This window comes from Mustelus asterias, chromosome 18 (assembly GCF_964213995.1).
Source record: "Mustelus asterias chromosome 18, sMusAst1.hap1.1, whole genome shotgun sequence".
NCBI classification, from domain to species: domain Eukaryota; kingdom Metazoa; phylum Chordata; class Chondrichthyes; order Carcharhiniformes; family Triakidae; genus Mustelus; species Mustelus asterias.
The window spans coordinates 34,268,041-34,285,294 of record NC_135818.1 but is presented as its reverse complement, the minus strand read 5'-3'; the positions used below and the strand labels follow the sequence as shown (position 1 = coordinate 34,285,294).

Here is a 17,254-nt window from a genome sequence, read left to right as displayed (position 1 = left end):
CAAAATTATTTGGTAATTGTATTTTTTATTCATCTGTATCTAACCTTTCTACATGTGCGTGAGGTGAGTGAGTGAAAGATTGTGCATGCACAGAACGCTGGAGCTGGTGAGAAAAGTTGTGAGAAACTTGCTGGTCTCGCAGCTGCCTTTATTCGCGCGATCAAATAGTGCTGTGTACAATTTCAAAGTGCTGACGAGGATTACGCAGCCAGTTGGGGGGAGGGGCGAGTGGGCCCTAAACCCGCCTTCAAAGTTGGGACTCCAAGATTGGGGTGTCCTTTTTAAAAGGATGCCCCAATCTCAAGGTAAAGTTAAAGGTCACTCCCCCCGGCCCCAAGAACATCTAGAATCCCCTTGGACACCCCAACCAAAGTTGCCATGTCCCTTGCCACCCGGGTTATACTTACTTCGGCGCCCCGGCATGGTCATCACAATGCTCCCCGAAGCACTGAGCTGATTAATGATATTTAAATGCAGTCAATTTCATGGTAATCAGATTCATGCCCTTTCTGGGTATGGACCTGATTACATCACCCGCGGAGACAGGGTAGATCTCAAACTGAGATCTTGCCTCTGCAAATCTCGTTGAGGTCCTCTCGCAAGAGGTTGTGGCCACAATGTGATTTGCACCCGCCGCGAATAGGTCTTGAGAATCACATCCATTGTGTTTGAAATCTCCAGGGCAAGTGTGGGATAATAAATGACATTTGTTACTTCAAAACTCACAGAAATGTTTGCTGCTGGAATTATTTAAATTGGGGCAATCACCGAGGGTAAGAAGAATACACAAGCCTCACACATTGATCACAGACAGAAAGAAAATGCACAAAATTCAGTCTGTGACTATGATGCTCGTGATCATCCTTTGATCTATAAGGCACACTTGGTGTCATTTTTCTGAGCATTTAACTGCTTTACATGTCGGGAGGCCTCAAATTCATCAGCCGCACTCACAAGACAGCCCCGAACATCACCCAAGCACAACGCAACGCCATCCACGCTCTCAAGACCAACCGCAACATTGTCATCAAACCAACAGACAAAGGAGGGGCCATCGTCATATTGAACAGAACGGATTACTGCAAAGAAGTGTACCGACAACTAAACAACTAGGAACACTACAGACAGTTACCTGCAGATCCGACCAAAGAACACACCCGTCAACTCAACACTCTGATCAAGACCTTTGATCCGGACCTTCAGAGCACCCTCCATGCTCTCATCCCACGTACTCCCTGCGTTGGAGATCTCTACTGCCTCCCGAAGATACACAAGGCAAACACACCCGGCCGTCCCATTGTATCGGGCAATGGGATCCTGTGCGAGAACCTCTCCGGCTATGTTGAGGGCATCCTGAAACCCATTGTACAAAGAACCCCCAGCTTTTGTCGCGACACTATGGACTTCCTACAGAAACTCGGCACACATGGAGCAGTTGAACCAGGAGCACTCCTCGTCACAATGGATGTCTCGGCACTCTACACCAGCATCCCCCATGACGATGGCATTGCTGCAATGGCCTCAGTGCTCAGCGCCGACAACTGCCAGTTTCCGGATGCAATTTTACAACTCATCCACTTCATCCTGGACCACAATATCTTCACCTTCAACAACCAGTTCTTCATCCAGACACACGAAACAGCCATGGGGACCACATTCGCACCTTAATATGCCAACATCTTCATGCACAGGTTCGAACAAGACTTCTTCACCCCACGGGACCTTCAACCGATGCTATACACTAGATACATCGATGACATTTTCTTCCTTTGGACTCATGGTGAACAATCACTGAAACAACTCTATGATGACATCAACAAGTTCCATCCCACCATCAGACTCACCATGGACTACTCTCCGGAATCGGTTGCATTCTTGGACACACGCATCTCCATTAAGGACGGTCACCTCAGCACCTCACTGTACCGCAAGCCCACGGATAACCTCACGATGCTCCACTTCTCCAGCTTCCACCCTAAACACGTTAAAGAAGCCATCCCCTACGGACAAGCCCTCCGTATACACAGGATCTGCTCGGATGAGGAGGATCGCAACAGACACCTCCAGACGCTGAAAGATGCCCTCATAAGAACAGGATATAGCGCTCGGCTCATTGATCAACAGTTCCAACGCGCCACAGCGAAAAACCGCACCGACCTCCTCAGAAGACAAACACGGGACACAGTGGACAGAGTACCCTTCGTCGTCCAGTACTTCCCCGGAGTGGAGAAGCTACGGCATCTCCTCCGGAGCCTTCAACATGTCATTGATGAAGACGAACATCTCGCCAAGGCCATCCCCACACCCCCACTTCTTGCCTTCAAACAACCGCACAACCTCAAACAGACCATTGTCCGCAGCAAACTACCCAGCCTTCAGAACAGTGACCACGACACCACACAACCCTGCCACAGCAACCTCTACAAGACGTGCCACATCATCGACACAGATGCCATCATGTTACGTGAGAACACCATCCACCAGGTACATGGTACCTACTCTTGCAACTCGCCCAACGTTGTCTACCTGATACGCAGCAGGAAAGGATGTCCCGAGGCATGGTACTTTGGGGAAACTATGCAGACGCTATGACAACCAATGAATGAACACCGCTCGACAATCACCAGGCAAGACTGTTCTCTTCCTGTTGGGGAGCACTTCAGCAGTCACGGGCATTCAGCCTCTGATATTCGGGTAAGCGTTCTCCAAGGCGGCCTTCACGACACACGACGGCGCAGAGTCGCTGAGCAGAAACTGATAGCCAAGTTCCGCACACACGAGGATGGCCTCAACCGGGATATTGGGTTCATGTCACACTATTTGTAACCCCCATAGTTGCCTGGACCTGCAGAGTTTCACTGGCTGTCTTGTCTGGAGACAATACACATCTTTTTAGCCTGTCTTGATGCTCTCTCCACTCACGTTGTTTGTATCTTAAAGACTTGATTAGCTGTAAGTATTCGCATTCCAACCATTATTCATGTAAATTGAGTCTGTGTCTTTATATGCCCTGTTTGTGAACAGAATTCCCACTCACCTGAAGAAGGGGCTTGGAGCTCCGAAAGCTTGTGTGGCTTTTGCTACCAAATAAACCTGTTGGACTTTAACCTGGTGTTGTTAAACTTCTTACTCAATTCTGAGGTATCAGAGAAAATCTATAGAACACTAAGAGTTCAATTCAGGAGATTTGCCGCACTTTAAAATAATGGAAAGACTTTGATAACAGAATGGCCTGTGACAGTAAGAAAGCATTTGGCAGTTAAACTTTTGTGGTTGGCTCATCACAATTAATTATAAAATTCCAGACTCTGAGCAGCTGAAGTTAATGAGGCACCGTGTACCTCAAATGTCCATGTTTATTGTGGTGAGAGACTGGAGGAACAGAACAGATTAATGACTGGACAGTGTTGATCTAACACAAGAGCTATCACATTCACCAGACAATTTCCCTCACTGGGTACACGAGTGACATGTGTTCCAGAGGGACTAATGAATAGAGAAATTTGACAATTGTGGGACACCTACTGATAAATTTCAACCAAAATTTAAATTTATGTCCAGTAGACTGGCAGCATAGGGCGAAAGAGTAGAATGCAAGTGCAGTGAAATTAGCGATAGCATATGCAAAAGTGCCTCTTAAATTAGAAAAAAAATTGAGTGACAGAAAGACCTCTGAAAGTGGAAGAGGGGGATCTCACAGTAATAGTTCCATAGACACAAAAGTGTTAAGTAGAAGCCTGAGCTTGAATAGATCAGACAATGATAATGAATGTGACCATGGAATAGTCACATAATCGAACTAGAATCCTCATGATCATGAAGTTTGGTGACTGCCAACAAACGAGTAAGAGAGGCAAAAGAAAGGGAATTAGATAGTTTGAGCGAGCTGGAGTTTATCCTGAGATAAGTGTCAAATGGCTTTGCCACATAGGTGGGTTAATACCAAAAATGTCCTCAGATGGAACTCACAAGGATGAAACAAGGCTAGGAGCTGGGGGAGGGGGTGGGGGGGTGGGGGGGCTAGTTTTAAGAAAATCTAGGTGATATGAGTGGCCTCTCCAATTGCTGGAAAAATAATCCCAATATTTATTGTTGTTCGTTTGGTTTATTTTTGCTCATAGGAATAGGTGTGTTGGGTCAATTGACATAAAAAAGCATTTCTGCAAGTCAATGCTTTTCAGAGAAAAGTCTTTGCAAAAAAGTGTCTAAGAAGTAGATGTGGAAGGATAACTAAAGAAACTAAACAAATGCATCTATAACCTGCATGACTCTTCCAGAGTATGTTATTTTTAAGTGTGATCTGTCTAAGAACAGAAGTAAGAGTTTTGGTGTCAATGGTAGTCATGATGTGGAGATGATGTGTTCACCCCAGTCCAATGCCGGCATCTCCACTTCATAAGAACAGAAGGCCATAGGAAGTAAGAGCAGCAGGAGAATGTTTGGTTCCTTAAGTCTGCTCTGCCATCCAATATGACCATGGCTGGTCTTCTGCCTTAACCTCACTTTCCTATCCACTCCTCATAATCCCTCAATTCCCTGAGACCAAAGACTCGATTTTCATGGTCCAAATCAGGACTAAAATGGAGGGGGGGCTGATAAAAACGGCAATTGGGTCCCTAATACCCAAGTCTCTCCTCCATTCCAGGTGTCAGCTACTTTCACCAGCACAGGAAGGGGGTAGAGTTGTGACCTAGGCAACCTGTCATTTAAAGTTGACAGCACCAATTTAAAGATGACTGGATCAGATCTGCCATAATATTCACTCTGTGGATGTCTTCCAATTTACATGAGTGAGGTCATGAACACTGACCTGGGGATAGGAAGAGTATTTCCTGCTTTACAATTCATGAGGGGCTGCAATCTCAGGTGGATCTGTGTTTTTTTTAAATTCATTTATGGGATGTGGGCATCGCTGGCTGACTAGCATTTATTGCCCATCCCTAGTTGCTTTTGAGAAGGTGGTGGCGAGCTGCTTCTTGAACTGCTGCAGTTCCCGAGGTGTAGGTACCCACATTGTTGTTCGGGAGGGAGTTCCAGGATTTTGACCCAGCAACAATGAAGGAATGACGATATATTTCCAAGTCAGGATGGTGAGTGACTTGGAGGGTTGGTACTGTTCCCAGGTATCTGCTCTCTTGTCCTTACTGGATGGTCGTGATCGTGGATTTGGAAGGTGCTGCCTCAAAGAGCCTGGGTGATTTCCTGCAGTGCATCTTGTAGATGATACACACGGCTACCACTGTCTGTCGGTGGTGGAGGGTTTGAATGTTTGTGGAAAGCATAGCATTCAAGCAGACTGCTTTGTCCTAAATGGTGTCAAGCTTCTTGAGTGTTGTTGGAGCTGCACTCATCCAGGCAAGGAGGAGAGTATTCCATTACACTCCTGGCTTATGACTAGTAGACACTAGACAAACTTTGGAGAGTCAAGGAGTGAGTTATTCATGCGGGATTCCTAGCCTTTCACCTGCCCTGGTAGCTATTGTTAGCGAGGGGATTCAGCAATGGTAATGCCAGTGAATGTGAAGAACGATGTTTAGATCCTCTCTTATTGGAGATGGTCATTGCCTGGCACTTGTGTGGCTTGAATATTATTTGCTACTTGTTAGCCCAAGCCTGGATGTTGTCCAGGTCTTGCTGCATTTGGACATGGACTGCTTCAGTACGTGTTGCGAATGATACGGAACATCAGCAAACCTCCCCACTTCTGACCTTATGATAGAAGGAAGGTCATTGATGAAGCAGCTGAAGATAGTTGGGCCCATTTCTGATCTTATAGCTTCACCAGGTTGAAAACACATTTTTAGGTATGCCTAGTGTTACTCCTGGCATGCCCTCCTGCACTCTACTTTAAGCAAGGGTTGAACCCCTGGCTTGGTGGTAATGGTAGAGTGGAAGATAGGCCAGGCCATGAGGTTACAGATTGTGGTCAAGTACATTTCTGCTGCTGCTGTTAGCCCACAGTGCCTCATGGATGCCCAGTTTTGAGCTGCTAGATCCTTTCTGAGTTTATCCCATTTAGCACAGTGGTAGTGCCACACAACACGCTGGAGTATCCTCAATGTGAGGATGGGACTTTTGTCTCCACAGGGACTGTGCGGTGGTCACTCCTACCAATACTGTCATGGGCAGATGCAACAGTGTCTGGCAACTAGGTGAGGATGAGGTGAAAGTATGTTCTTCTCTCTTGTTGGTTCCCTCACCACCTGCTGCAGTCCCAGTCTAGCAGTTATGTTCTTTAGGACCTGGCCAGCTGGGTCTGTGGTGGTACTACGGAGCCACACCTGGTGATTGACATTGAAATCCCCCACCCACAGTACACTCTGCACTCTTTCCACTCTCAGTTCTTCCTCCAAATGATGTTTAACATGGAGGAGTACTGATTAATCAGCTTAAGATATGTGGTAATCAGCAGGAGGTTTCCTTGCCCACGTTTGACCTGGTGCCATGAGACTTCATGGGGTCCAGAGTCGATGTTCAGGACTCCCAGGACAACTCACTCCTGATTGTATATCACTGTGCTGCCACCTCTTCTGGGTCTGCCCCGTCAGTGACACACGACATACCCAAGAATGGTGGTGGTGGTGTCTGGGACATTATCTATACGGTATGGTTCTGTGAGTATGACTAATTCAGGCTGTTGCTTGACTAGTCTGTGACAAAGCTCTCTCTCAATTTCCACACAAGCTCCAGATTTTAGTAAGGACGACTTTTCAGGGTCGACAGGGCTGGGTCTGCCGGTGTCATTTCCAATGCCTAGGGTGATGCTGGGTGGTCCGTCCAGTTTCATTTCTTTTTGTTCCATTTGTAGCAGTTGAATACATCTGAGTGGTTCGTGAGGACATAAGGACATTTAAGAGTTAACCACATGTTATAACATTCAAGGCTTTGGGCCAAGTGCTGGAAAGAGGGATTCGTGTAGACTCGATGGGCCAGTGGAGCCTCTTCTATGCTGTATGATTCTGTGCTCTGCAATCAGTTTTCTTTTTACAATCTAAAGGGCAGGAGATTTAAAAACCCTTTAGATAATGACAGTTAAACAGACCTTATCTGCATTTCAAGAGGTTCTACATTTACTCCATAAATTCATGACGTCACAGTGTAAGTTAAAGTCCTTGCAACAATCAAAATGCTTTCTGTTTGAATTCAACACCAATGGCCCTGCTGAGTTTGGGCTTTCTGCTCATCACATTCTATCCTCTTTTCCTGATGGCAAACATTTGATCTGTTGGAAAAGGGGGTGAGACTTGTGCATTTTGGTCTGAACCACCAATCTTGAACTTACAGAGTTTTCCAAACTCTGCAAAAATCTGCCCAAGGTGTGGGATTGTTCGGAATGACACATGGGGTTTGGGTAACTGGGATCGCATTTGGCACATACAATCAAAAAGGTCCTGCCTAGATTGCCTCCTGCCTTCCTCTTCCACTGAATCCTTCTCCTACTCGAGCTGTTTGCTGAATAGCTGGTGAGAAAGGCTGTCCTCTCATAATGGCAAACTTAAGTAGGACCACGAATCTTGATGTGTGCTCTATTAAGTATTTCAGGACTCCCTCACCAGAGCAGTCCAGGCAGCAGTAGCACTGTTTCAGTATGCCACAACACTCCTCAGACCAATACATTTTGAGGCTTGACTCGCTTCCCAGGCACCTCCTCACATTTTATTTTGAGTAGCCAGTACTCACACACGCACTCAGCTTTATACCATTGTGCATCCATCCCTCACAGTACCCTCCACAAGTGTTCTCCCAACATACAATCCACTTCTCACATTCAAAACTCTACTCTTTCTCCAAGGAAAAGCAGAAAACTAAAGGGTGGCTCTGCAATGATAGTCACCTTGACAGCTATTGGAAATCCATACCCATCTGGTCCACTGGGGAGGAGATCTTGATCCAGAAGATTGCAAATGTCAGCAGCAAGCTGCTGTGAAAGCCTTAGCCTCCTGCGCACTTGTACTTAGACATGTTAATGGAGCTTATTCTCTACCTGTATAACCGATATTTTGGGGTGGTGTGCGGCAGGGAGCTTGTTCCCTTGGGATCTGTGTTCATCTCTCTGTCCTACGGAGCAGTGTGTCACTGAGGCGAAAGCAGTTGCTCCTGGTTTTGTTGCCAGTGCTGCTTCTCTTGTTAAAATCAGAATACAGGGTTAAATTCAAAGCTAATGACTAGTTTGCTTATTCTAACGGCTTTCCCCACAGCTGCACAGTGGTGGTGGGGAATGGGGGGGAGAAAGGGGGTCCCTGCTCAGCCGCAAACATGCCCAGGTCAAACCAGAAAGTGGGCGGACCTTGTCGAATTCCCAGTGTCATTTTGTCAGGATTTGAGTCCACTTCTCTTGGCAGTTATAATTCTGCCCAACATTTCCATTTACCTCTGCTGGATAAACTACTGTGAGTAGAATGAAAGATCTATTCAAGACAAAGTGGAAAATGATTATGTGATTAATGCAATCTGAATAGCTTGGGGGGAAAATCATGTCTCACTTTTTCTCATAAATGGCAATGTAAATATTGTATTAATTCATAAAGCAATTGTAAATAAACCAATTTTGTATTTATATAGGCCTTTAAACCATACTTATCACACATAGAAACACTTAAAATGTGTGATAAAATGCTTGGTCAGCTATTTTAATAGCTTGTTAACTCAGTTAATTTGAATAGGTTAGCATCTCTGTTACGAAAGGATTTTATGCATGCATACTCGATCAGTTTGCTACTACACCTCCAAAGCATGATTTCAAAACCAAAGCGGTTTCAGAGATTAGTGCTGGTAGAATATTGATCTCAAGCTTAAATATAATGTTGTATTTGTACTTTAAATATATAAAATCATTCTATGTATCAAACATTTGTCACTTTACAAGGCTAGTGGTAAGAAGTCAATTTCATATTTCAATTTTTAGAAATCAACTGTCATGAAATGTTAATTGCATCAGTCATTTTGAGAGCGCAATTTTTTAAAAATACACTGTCGTGTGGAACCTTCAAATGATGTGTAATTTTAGATGTATTAGATTTATTGAATGCAACAAAATGGAGAGATAGCTAATATTTGGGGGGATAAAACCTGAATAGCAGTCAGTGGAAATGATAACTGACAAGCTGTCTGAACATGCTGGCCTTTTAACATGGTGATTACTATTTGCAGTTGAAGCGAGAAACCAGAGCAGAAATATAACACTGACAGGAAAGAGAAAGAGCAGCTTCCCACACATGTTGCAAGTTGAAGCAGCCTTTGTATAATAAAGTAGAACCATGAATGAGGTAAGACAGAAACAGAACAGAGGCAACAGAATCTGGAAGAAAGAATTGGGCAGACACTAAACAAAACATAGGTAGCAGATGCATATATACCAACATTGAGAAAGACTGAAGGTTAATAACAAAGCTGTAGAGATACAACAGAAAACACTGGAAAATGCTATACAGATATTCCGAGAAAAATAAAATAAAACATAGACATAATGTTTTGAGAAAATCAATTAGAACAAGATGGAAAGAAATAAACATCTGTGATCAGTAGAAGAAAATCAACTAACTGGTAGTTATCTAAAATAGTTCTGCTTTATATTCAGGAATACATGTATACTTCTGAATGAATAAGGGCAATATTATGTACAATAATTAATCCAATTGCAGGTATCTCAGATAATAAACAACAATAATAATATAGGCTCTAGAAGTAAAAGGAACAATAGTTGCAATCTAATGTGATCAGTATCAGCAAAAAATAGATCAACAATAGTGATGATGTCCAAATTAAATACCATACAACGGGGAGGTTTGCATCTTAAATAAAGAATCTTAAGTGTTTCTATGACCAGAACAAAAAAGCTGAAATTTCGAAGGGCAATTCATAGAACAGCCAGGATCAGAGGTGACCAAGAAATCAGTGAAATGCTTCAGAACAGAAATAGAGCTCTAGTTCGGAAGGCCCTGTTACTTGTAATAAAATAATTCTGGTGGCTTCAACTGTGGTCATATTTTCAACTGCCCAAAAGAAAAGGATAAAAGTATTATTTCCTACAAATGACATCTGAATCCTCAGAGAAACAAGTTTCATCTGTTTATTATGAATAAACTCAAGTGAAGGAACTATGCCAAGCTCACTGAAAGATGCCATATGGATAGCAGGTGTTGGAAGTGGCATTGTGTACAGTAAACACCAAATCATCTTCTAATGTTGGGGTTTTCACAAGCACATTTCACAGTCTAATCCCTCCATTATCTTAAAGGCTTTAATCAAATCTCACCAAAGTCTATACATTGCTCCAGTGAAAAGATCCAGTTCCCTCTCATGGTAATTTGCTGGGATGCTTTGTGTTAATGTAAAAACACTCTTTAAAAGGAAAACCAGGATAGCTCATGTTACCCAAAGAAAATGAACTTATTGTTGTTAACCATATGGCTTTAAGTATATATTTCCAGCACATGTTGTAGTAACCCTCCAACCCCCAAAACCACACACATTTACCATTGCCAATCCACCTAACCTCCACATCTTTGGAAACCGAAGCATCTGGAGGAACAAAGAACAGTACAGCCCAAGAACATGCAAACTCCACACAGTCACCCAAGGCCAGAATTGAACCTGGGGCTGTGAGGCAGCAGTGCTAACCACTGTGCATTCCCTGACAACAGGAAACATCTGCTCCACATCCACCTTGTTATCACCCCTCAGGAATTTCGATCAAGTCGCCTCTTACTCTTCTAAACGCCAGTGGATACAAATCTAACCTTTCCTCATAAGACGACGACACTTGGAATACTGTGTACAGTTCTGGTCACCCTATTATAGAAAGGATATTATTAAATGAGAAAGAGTGCAGAAAAGATTTACTCGGATGCTCCCGGGACTTGATGGTTTGAGTTATAAGGAGAGGGTGGATAGACTGGGACTTTTTTCTCTGGAGCGTAGAAGGCTGAGGGGTCATCTCATAGAGGTCTATAAAATAATGAGGGGCATAGATCAACTAGATAGTCAATATCTTTTCCAAAGGTAGGGGAGTCTAAAACTAGAGGGCAGAGGTTTAAGGTGAGAGGGGAGAGATATGAAAGGGTCCAGAGGGGCAATTTTTCACACAGAGGATGGTGAGTGTCTGGAACAAGCTGCCAGAGGTAGTAGTAGAGGCGGGTACAATTTTGTCTTTTAAAAAGCGTTTAGACAGTTACATGGGTAAGATGGGTATAGAGGGATATGGGCCAAATGCGGGCAATTGGGACTCCCTTAAGGGTTTAAAAAAAGGGGCGGCATGGACAAGTTGGGCCGAAGGGCCTGTTTCCATGCTGTAACCCTCTAACCAGTACATTCCTGGTGTTAATTTGGTAAACCTTCTCTGAATTGCTTCTAAAGCATTTAAATTTTTCCTTAAATAAGGAGACTAATATTGTACACAGTTCTCCAGGAATGGAATGGGGGGTGGGGGGTGTATGTGTGTGTGTGGAATTCACTGGCTCCATTCGCCAATGCCAGGAATCCCAATTGTCCATTGAATCGTGCGTCTGGGCTAAAAACAGGATTCCTACCCTTTTAGGGCGGCAAGGTAGCGCAGTGGTTAGCACTGCTGCCTCACAGCTCCAGGGTCCCAGGTTCGATTCCCGGCTTGGGTCACTGTCTGTGTGGAGTTTGCACATTCTCCTCGTGTCTGCGTGGGTTTCCTCCGGGTGCTCCGGTTTCCTCCCACAGTCCAAAGATGTGCGGGTTAGGTTGATTGGCCAGGTTAAAAATTGCCCCTTAGAATCCTAAAATGTGTAGGTTAGAGGGATTAGCGGGTAAATATGTGGGGGTAGGGCCTGGGTGGGATTGTGGTCGGTGCAGACTCGATGGGCCGAATGGCCTCCTTCTGCACTGTAGGGTTTCTTTCTTTCTTTCTTTCTACCCGGCATGAAAGCATTTGGAATTCACTCAGCCTGCCCTGCCGGCCCCAGTGCAGGAGGGAAGCTGACAACTATGTAAATTCCCTAATTGACATATCATTAGATGGCTGGACAGACCACTCAGCGGCCACTCACTATTTGCCCACCTCCCCAGTGGGGCTTCACCGGGTGTTCCTCTGCTAGTGCCGGGCTGCAGAAGGAGGGTCCCCCAGAGACCCTGGAGATTGAGTGAGCTCAGGCCGGAGACAAGGGGTTGATCTCAGCACTCTCCCCCTGGAGTGGGGTTCTCATGGATAAAGTGAATCCAGACACCATCCTGGGGTAAAATACTCATTACTGTCTCTGTCCTCAAAAATGATTCAAGTTCCCTGGTCACGTTAATCTCCATGTCCCTGGGACAGCTGGAAGGCTTCTAAATCACCTCAGCACTCCATTCACCAAAAGCCCATCTGTTCACTCAGCCTCACAGTTTTAATATGGCAGTTATTTCAAGTCTCTGAGCCTTTGTAGAAATCCAAGAGCCTTTGAAATACCTTCAAATCCTCTCAAACCTTTTGTTTCCATTCAATTTAACTCCAGTCCTTTGGTCATGTTGAATCACCTCAATACCTGCTTGAGGGGAGGAGGGATGGGATGGCCTGTTATTTTAGTGGTGAGGGAAGGATACCTCTCTTGGCTGAGGGATTGGTGATATTCCTCTTGTCAGGGGGCGGGGACCTAACTGCAATTGCAGAGACCGGGGCACCCGATGCCTTCGTTTGCATCTTTCAGGTGGGTGAATTTCACCTGACAGATACTCCCCTTCTGGCGTTGGCACTTAGAGCTGATTTGGGTGAATCACGTCCATGGGCTCACCGATGCCTTATATAACTGAAACATAACCTTCCTACCTTCGTAATCAATTTTCCTCACAAATTATAACATTCTATTAGCTTTCCTAATGACTTGCTTTACCTGTATACTAACACTTTGTGATTCATGTACGAGGTCACCCAGATTCCTCTGCAACCTCTCACCATTTAGATGAATTAAAAAGCATTTATCCTGCCAAAATGGACAATCTCACATTTGCCCACATTATACTTCCTTTGCCAGATGTGTTTGTGTATATACACAAGGAAATAGCCTTGTAACATTGCTTCTATTTCAGAAAGACCTTTTCCCATACCTGGTGGCTTAAACATAATAAATTGTACAATTGAAGTACTCCTGAAAATATTTTATGCAATTGTCAAACAATACAACTGACTTACTTTGGGGCTTCTAGAACCTTCCAAACCATCTGCAGTCAGATCAGTTGCCAAAATCTCAGCTTTGATTATGTCCAAGGCTCGAAGAATCCAGTTGTGCTGTCGCTTGATTTGTCTCTGCAGTTCCTGCCATTGACTTGCAATAATCTGCAGCATGTCTTTCAATCCTTCAAAGCAAAACAAATAGAAATCAGCACAAAACTAATAACATTCAATTAACAAATGTTACAGCAGGCTCAATATCTCGCAGCTTGTATTTCCCTGTAAATATTCAATCAAGTCTAATGTCCACTCTCCAAAGCCTGACTGAAACAACTAATGGGAAAAAGTAGTTCCAAACCTACTTCTAAAATGAATTAACACAGCGTTAACAAATACCACCATCAACTCCCATTTACAAATGAAGCTTGAAACACTACACATGAAGTGTGGAAGCACAACGTTGGAAAATACAAAAAATGTCCTTGTGTCCAACAGTGATGGTTCCAGGTGAGGAATAACACCAATTAGTTCAATGTTGCACTGACATCGCTTCAGTGATTTGCCTCAACCCTAACTCCTGAACAGTTCCCTGCTGTACTAATCAATACAGCATTTCAATCTCTTTGAATTGGGTCTTTAGTGTCACACTACTATCAGATTAGGTACAATGTTTAGGATTGACATGGATTGTGCTGACTTAGAAGATTGTGTCTAAAAGAAATACATTAATTTACAGCCTTCACAATCATCTCGGATGCTGGGAGAAAACACTTTCATCTTCAGCTCTGGGCTGGACTCAAATTGGTTCTCAGCAGGGACTGACTGCAATTGAGCTGCATCTGCAATCATGTTTTATCTCAATATAACAATAGAAGAACAGTAGGTGAGTACATGGACATATTTTAAAATATCGTTTCACATTTGAAATTGAATTTTATATAACCTCTAATACAACCTTGATTAACAAGTGAAGTAGCAAAGTTTCTGCAGGATGGGACAGAATGAGTTAATTTTAACCAAACTCACCAGCAGAGAGCCCAAGGGATCAAGTGGAACAGTGGGATTTACTCTCACTGACTATTATTCTCACTCTCTATTGACTTCAAAAGAAAATAAAGTCCAGCAGGGTGTAAAACTAACATTGCACCTGATCCTTTCAGCTTGCTCTCAGGCAGGTTCAAGCAGCTATAATAATTCTTACACTATATTTAATTGTAGACTATGTCAGACTGTGCTGATATGTAATTTTTTGTGTACTTTTTAATTAAAATTACCAATCAATTTAATTATTAGCAAAAACATTCCTCTTCTTTTGGTCTTGTGTTGCAGCAATGTTTAGATTCAATTGGCAGGGTGAATATGAGCACTTTTTTAATGCTGATCTCATTTAGGTCAATGAGTGTGGATGCAACAATTAGCCCCAACGCCAATTAGGCAAAGTATTGGAAGCTTAATGCCACAATGAGAGACATAGACATATTTGAAACATGTGTCATGAAACTTTTATTCATGTTAAATGGCCTGAAGATAAAATTAACAAGAAGTACCATGTTCATTTAACACCTGGTGCGGAGAGGGGCGGGTCGGGATGCCGACCTCCTCGTGAACCTGCTCCTGGCGAGACGCGCCATCAATAGGTCCAGGCAGCGGGCGATCGACGGGGCCATCCATCCCGATTGTCTGCCCCTCTACCGCGGCTACATTCGCGGCCAGGTGTCTCTGGAGAGGGAGCATGCGGTGTCCACGGGCGCGGTTGACGCCTTCCGCGACCGCTGGGCGCCGCAGGGGCTGGGGTGTATTATCGACCCCGATAATCACCTTTTGGTTTGACGTTTTAAGTTTCCTTTCGACTTTGTTTTTGGTTCGGGCTGTTCCCCCCTTCCTTTTGGGGAGCTGCCCCTTTTACTTTGTCCCTAAGTTAATTTGAGTTTGTTTACTTGATTGGTATCGAAAGAAATACCATGTTCATTTAAACAAAATGTTATGACAATATCTCTATGACTGCTGTTCCTACTGATTTCCATGATTATTCCAAAGTAGCTCTTATTCCAATAATGGGCCTTGAGATCTAACTTCACATCATGTGGCAATTATCCCCCCAAAGTAAACTTAAGCTAGCTTTGCATCATCAAGAGACAATATCCCAAATTACTGAATTCTGCAGAACTTCAGTGGGGTGAGTCAAATAATTGCCATGCTCAGTCTAAACCTCCTGTTTCTCATTGTGGATCTGCAGAATCTCGTTCTCCCCCAGCAGACAAAATTGACATCATTTGTGTTCAGTGACATTCATTTACACTCATTTGACATCCATCTAAATCATAGAATGTTCTAAAGGGATGTAAGGTGCAACCATTCTCGTGGTGCTTAAACTGTGCAAAATAAGGCACTTTACATACTAAGGTTACTTGAGTAACTTTGCTTTTTGCACCAGTTGTCACAGCTCCTCCAATACAGTTTGCTTTAAAAATGTTTCACTTGAAAATACATCAACATTAACTTATTATGATGCAATGTTCTGTTTAATCGTATTTGTTTTTCCTATGTATGCCATTCAACATTACACGCCTCCCTCCAGGCAGAAGAATGCATCTATAAATCACAGAATACTCCACAGTTATAGAGTCATAGAGGTTTACAGCATGGAAACAGGCCTCTCGGCCCAACTTGTCCATGCCACCCCTTTTTTTTTAAAAAACCCGTAAGCTAATCCCAATTGCCCACATTTGGCCCATATCCCTCTATACCCATCGTACCCATGTAACTATCTAAATGCTTTTTAAAAGATAAAATTGTACCTGTCTCTACTACTACCTCTTGTTCCAGATACTCACCACCCTCTGTGTGAAAAAATTGCCTCTCTGGAAGCTTTTGTATCTCTCCCCTCTCACCTTAAATCTATGTCCTCTAGTTTTAGACTCCTCTACCTTTGGTAAAAGATATTGACTATCTACCTTGTCTATGCCCCTCATTATTTTATAGACCTCTTTAAGGTCACCCCTCAGCCTCCTACGCTCCAGAGAAAAATGTCCCAGTCTATTGAGCCTCTCCTTATAACTCAATCTATCAAGTCCCAGTAGCATCCTAGTAAATCTTTTCTGCACTCTTTCTAGTTTAATAATATATTTTCTATAATAGGGTGACCAGAACTGCACACAGTATTCCAAGTGTGGCCTTACCAATGTCTTGTACAACTTCAACAAGACATCCCAACTCCTGTATTCAATGTTCTGACCGATGAAACCAAGCATGCCGAATGCCTTCTTCACCACTCTGTCCACCTGTGACTCCACTTTCAAGGAGCTATGAACGTGTACCCCTAGATCTCTTTGTTCTGTAACTCTCCCCAACCCTACCATTAACTGAGTAAGTCCTGCCCTGGTTCAATTTACCAAAATGCATCACCTCGCATTTGTCTAAATTAAACTCCATCTGCCATTCGTCAGCCCACTGGCCCAATTGATCAAGATCCCGTTGCAATTGGAGATAACTTTCTTCACTGTCCACTGTGCCACCAATCTTGGTGTCATCTGCAAACTTACTAACCATGCCCCCTATATTCTCATCCAAATCATTAATATAAATGACAAATAACCGTGGGCCCAGCACTGATCCCTGAGGCACACCGCTGGTCACAGGCCTCCAGTTTGAAAAACAACTGTCTACAACCACCTTTTGGCTTCTGTCAAGAAGCCAATTTTGTATCCATTTAGATACCTCACCCTGGATCCCGTGAGATTTAACTTTATGCAACAACCTACCATGCGGTACCTTGTCAAAGGCCTTGCTAAAGTCCATGTAGACAACATCAACTGCACTGCCCTCATCTACCTTCTTGGTTACCCCTTCAAAAAACTCAATCAAATTTGTGAGACATGATTTTCCACTCACAAAGCCATGCTGACTTGTCCCTAATCAGTCCTTGCATCTCTAAATGCAGATCCTGTTTCTCAAAATACCTTCCAACAATTTACCCACCACAGATGTGAGGCTCACTGGCCTGTAGTTCCCAGGCTTTTGCCTGCAGCCCTTTTTAAACAAAGGCACAACATTTGCCACTCTCCAATCTTCAGGCACCTCACCTGTGACTATCGATGATTCAAGTAGGGCATCTGGTGCAGCCATTATTGTGATGATTGTTCA

General features: G+C 43.7%; 1 protein-coding gene across 10 annotated transcripts in view; it reads right to left on the bottom strand.

The window, feature by feature from the left end:
• akap6 (A kinase (PRKA) anchor protein 6) overlaps nt 1-17,254 on the bottom strand; it is a 414,790-nt gene that overhangs the window by 253,217 nt on the left and 144,319 nt on the right. For all 10 annotated transcript variants that reach the window (XR_013500015.1, XR_013500016.1, XM_078233730.1 and 7 more), the window contains exon 6: nt 13,133-13,296. Coding sequence is in view for 8 of the 10 variants with exons in the window: in XM_078233730.1 (XP_078089856.1) it covers nt 13,133-13,296 (164 nt within the window). In the remaining 2 variants the exon portion in view is untranslated. The remainder of the gene's footprint in view (nt 1-13,132; nt 13,297-17,254) is intronic.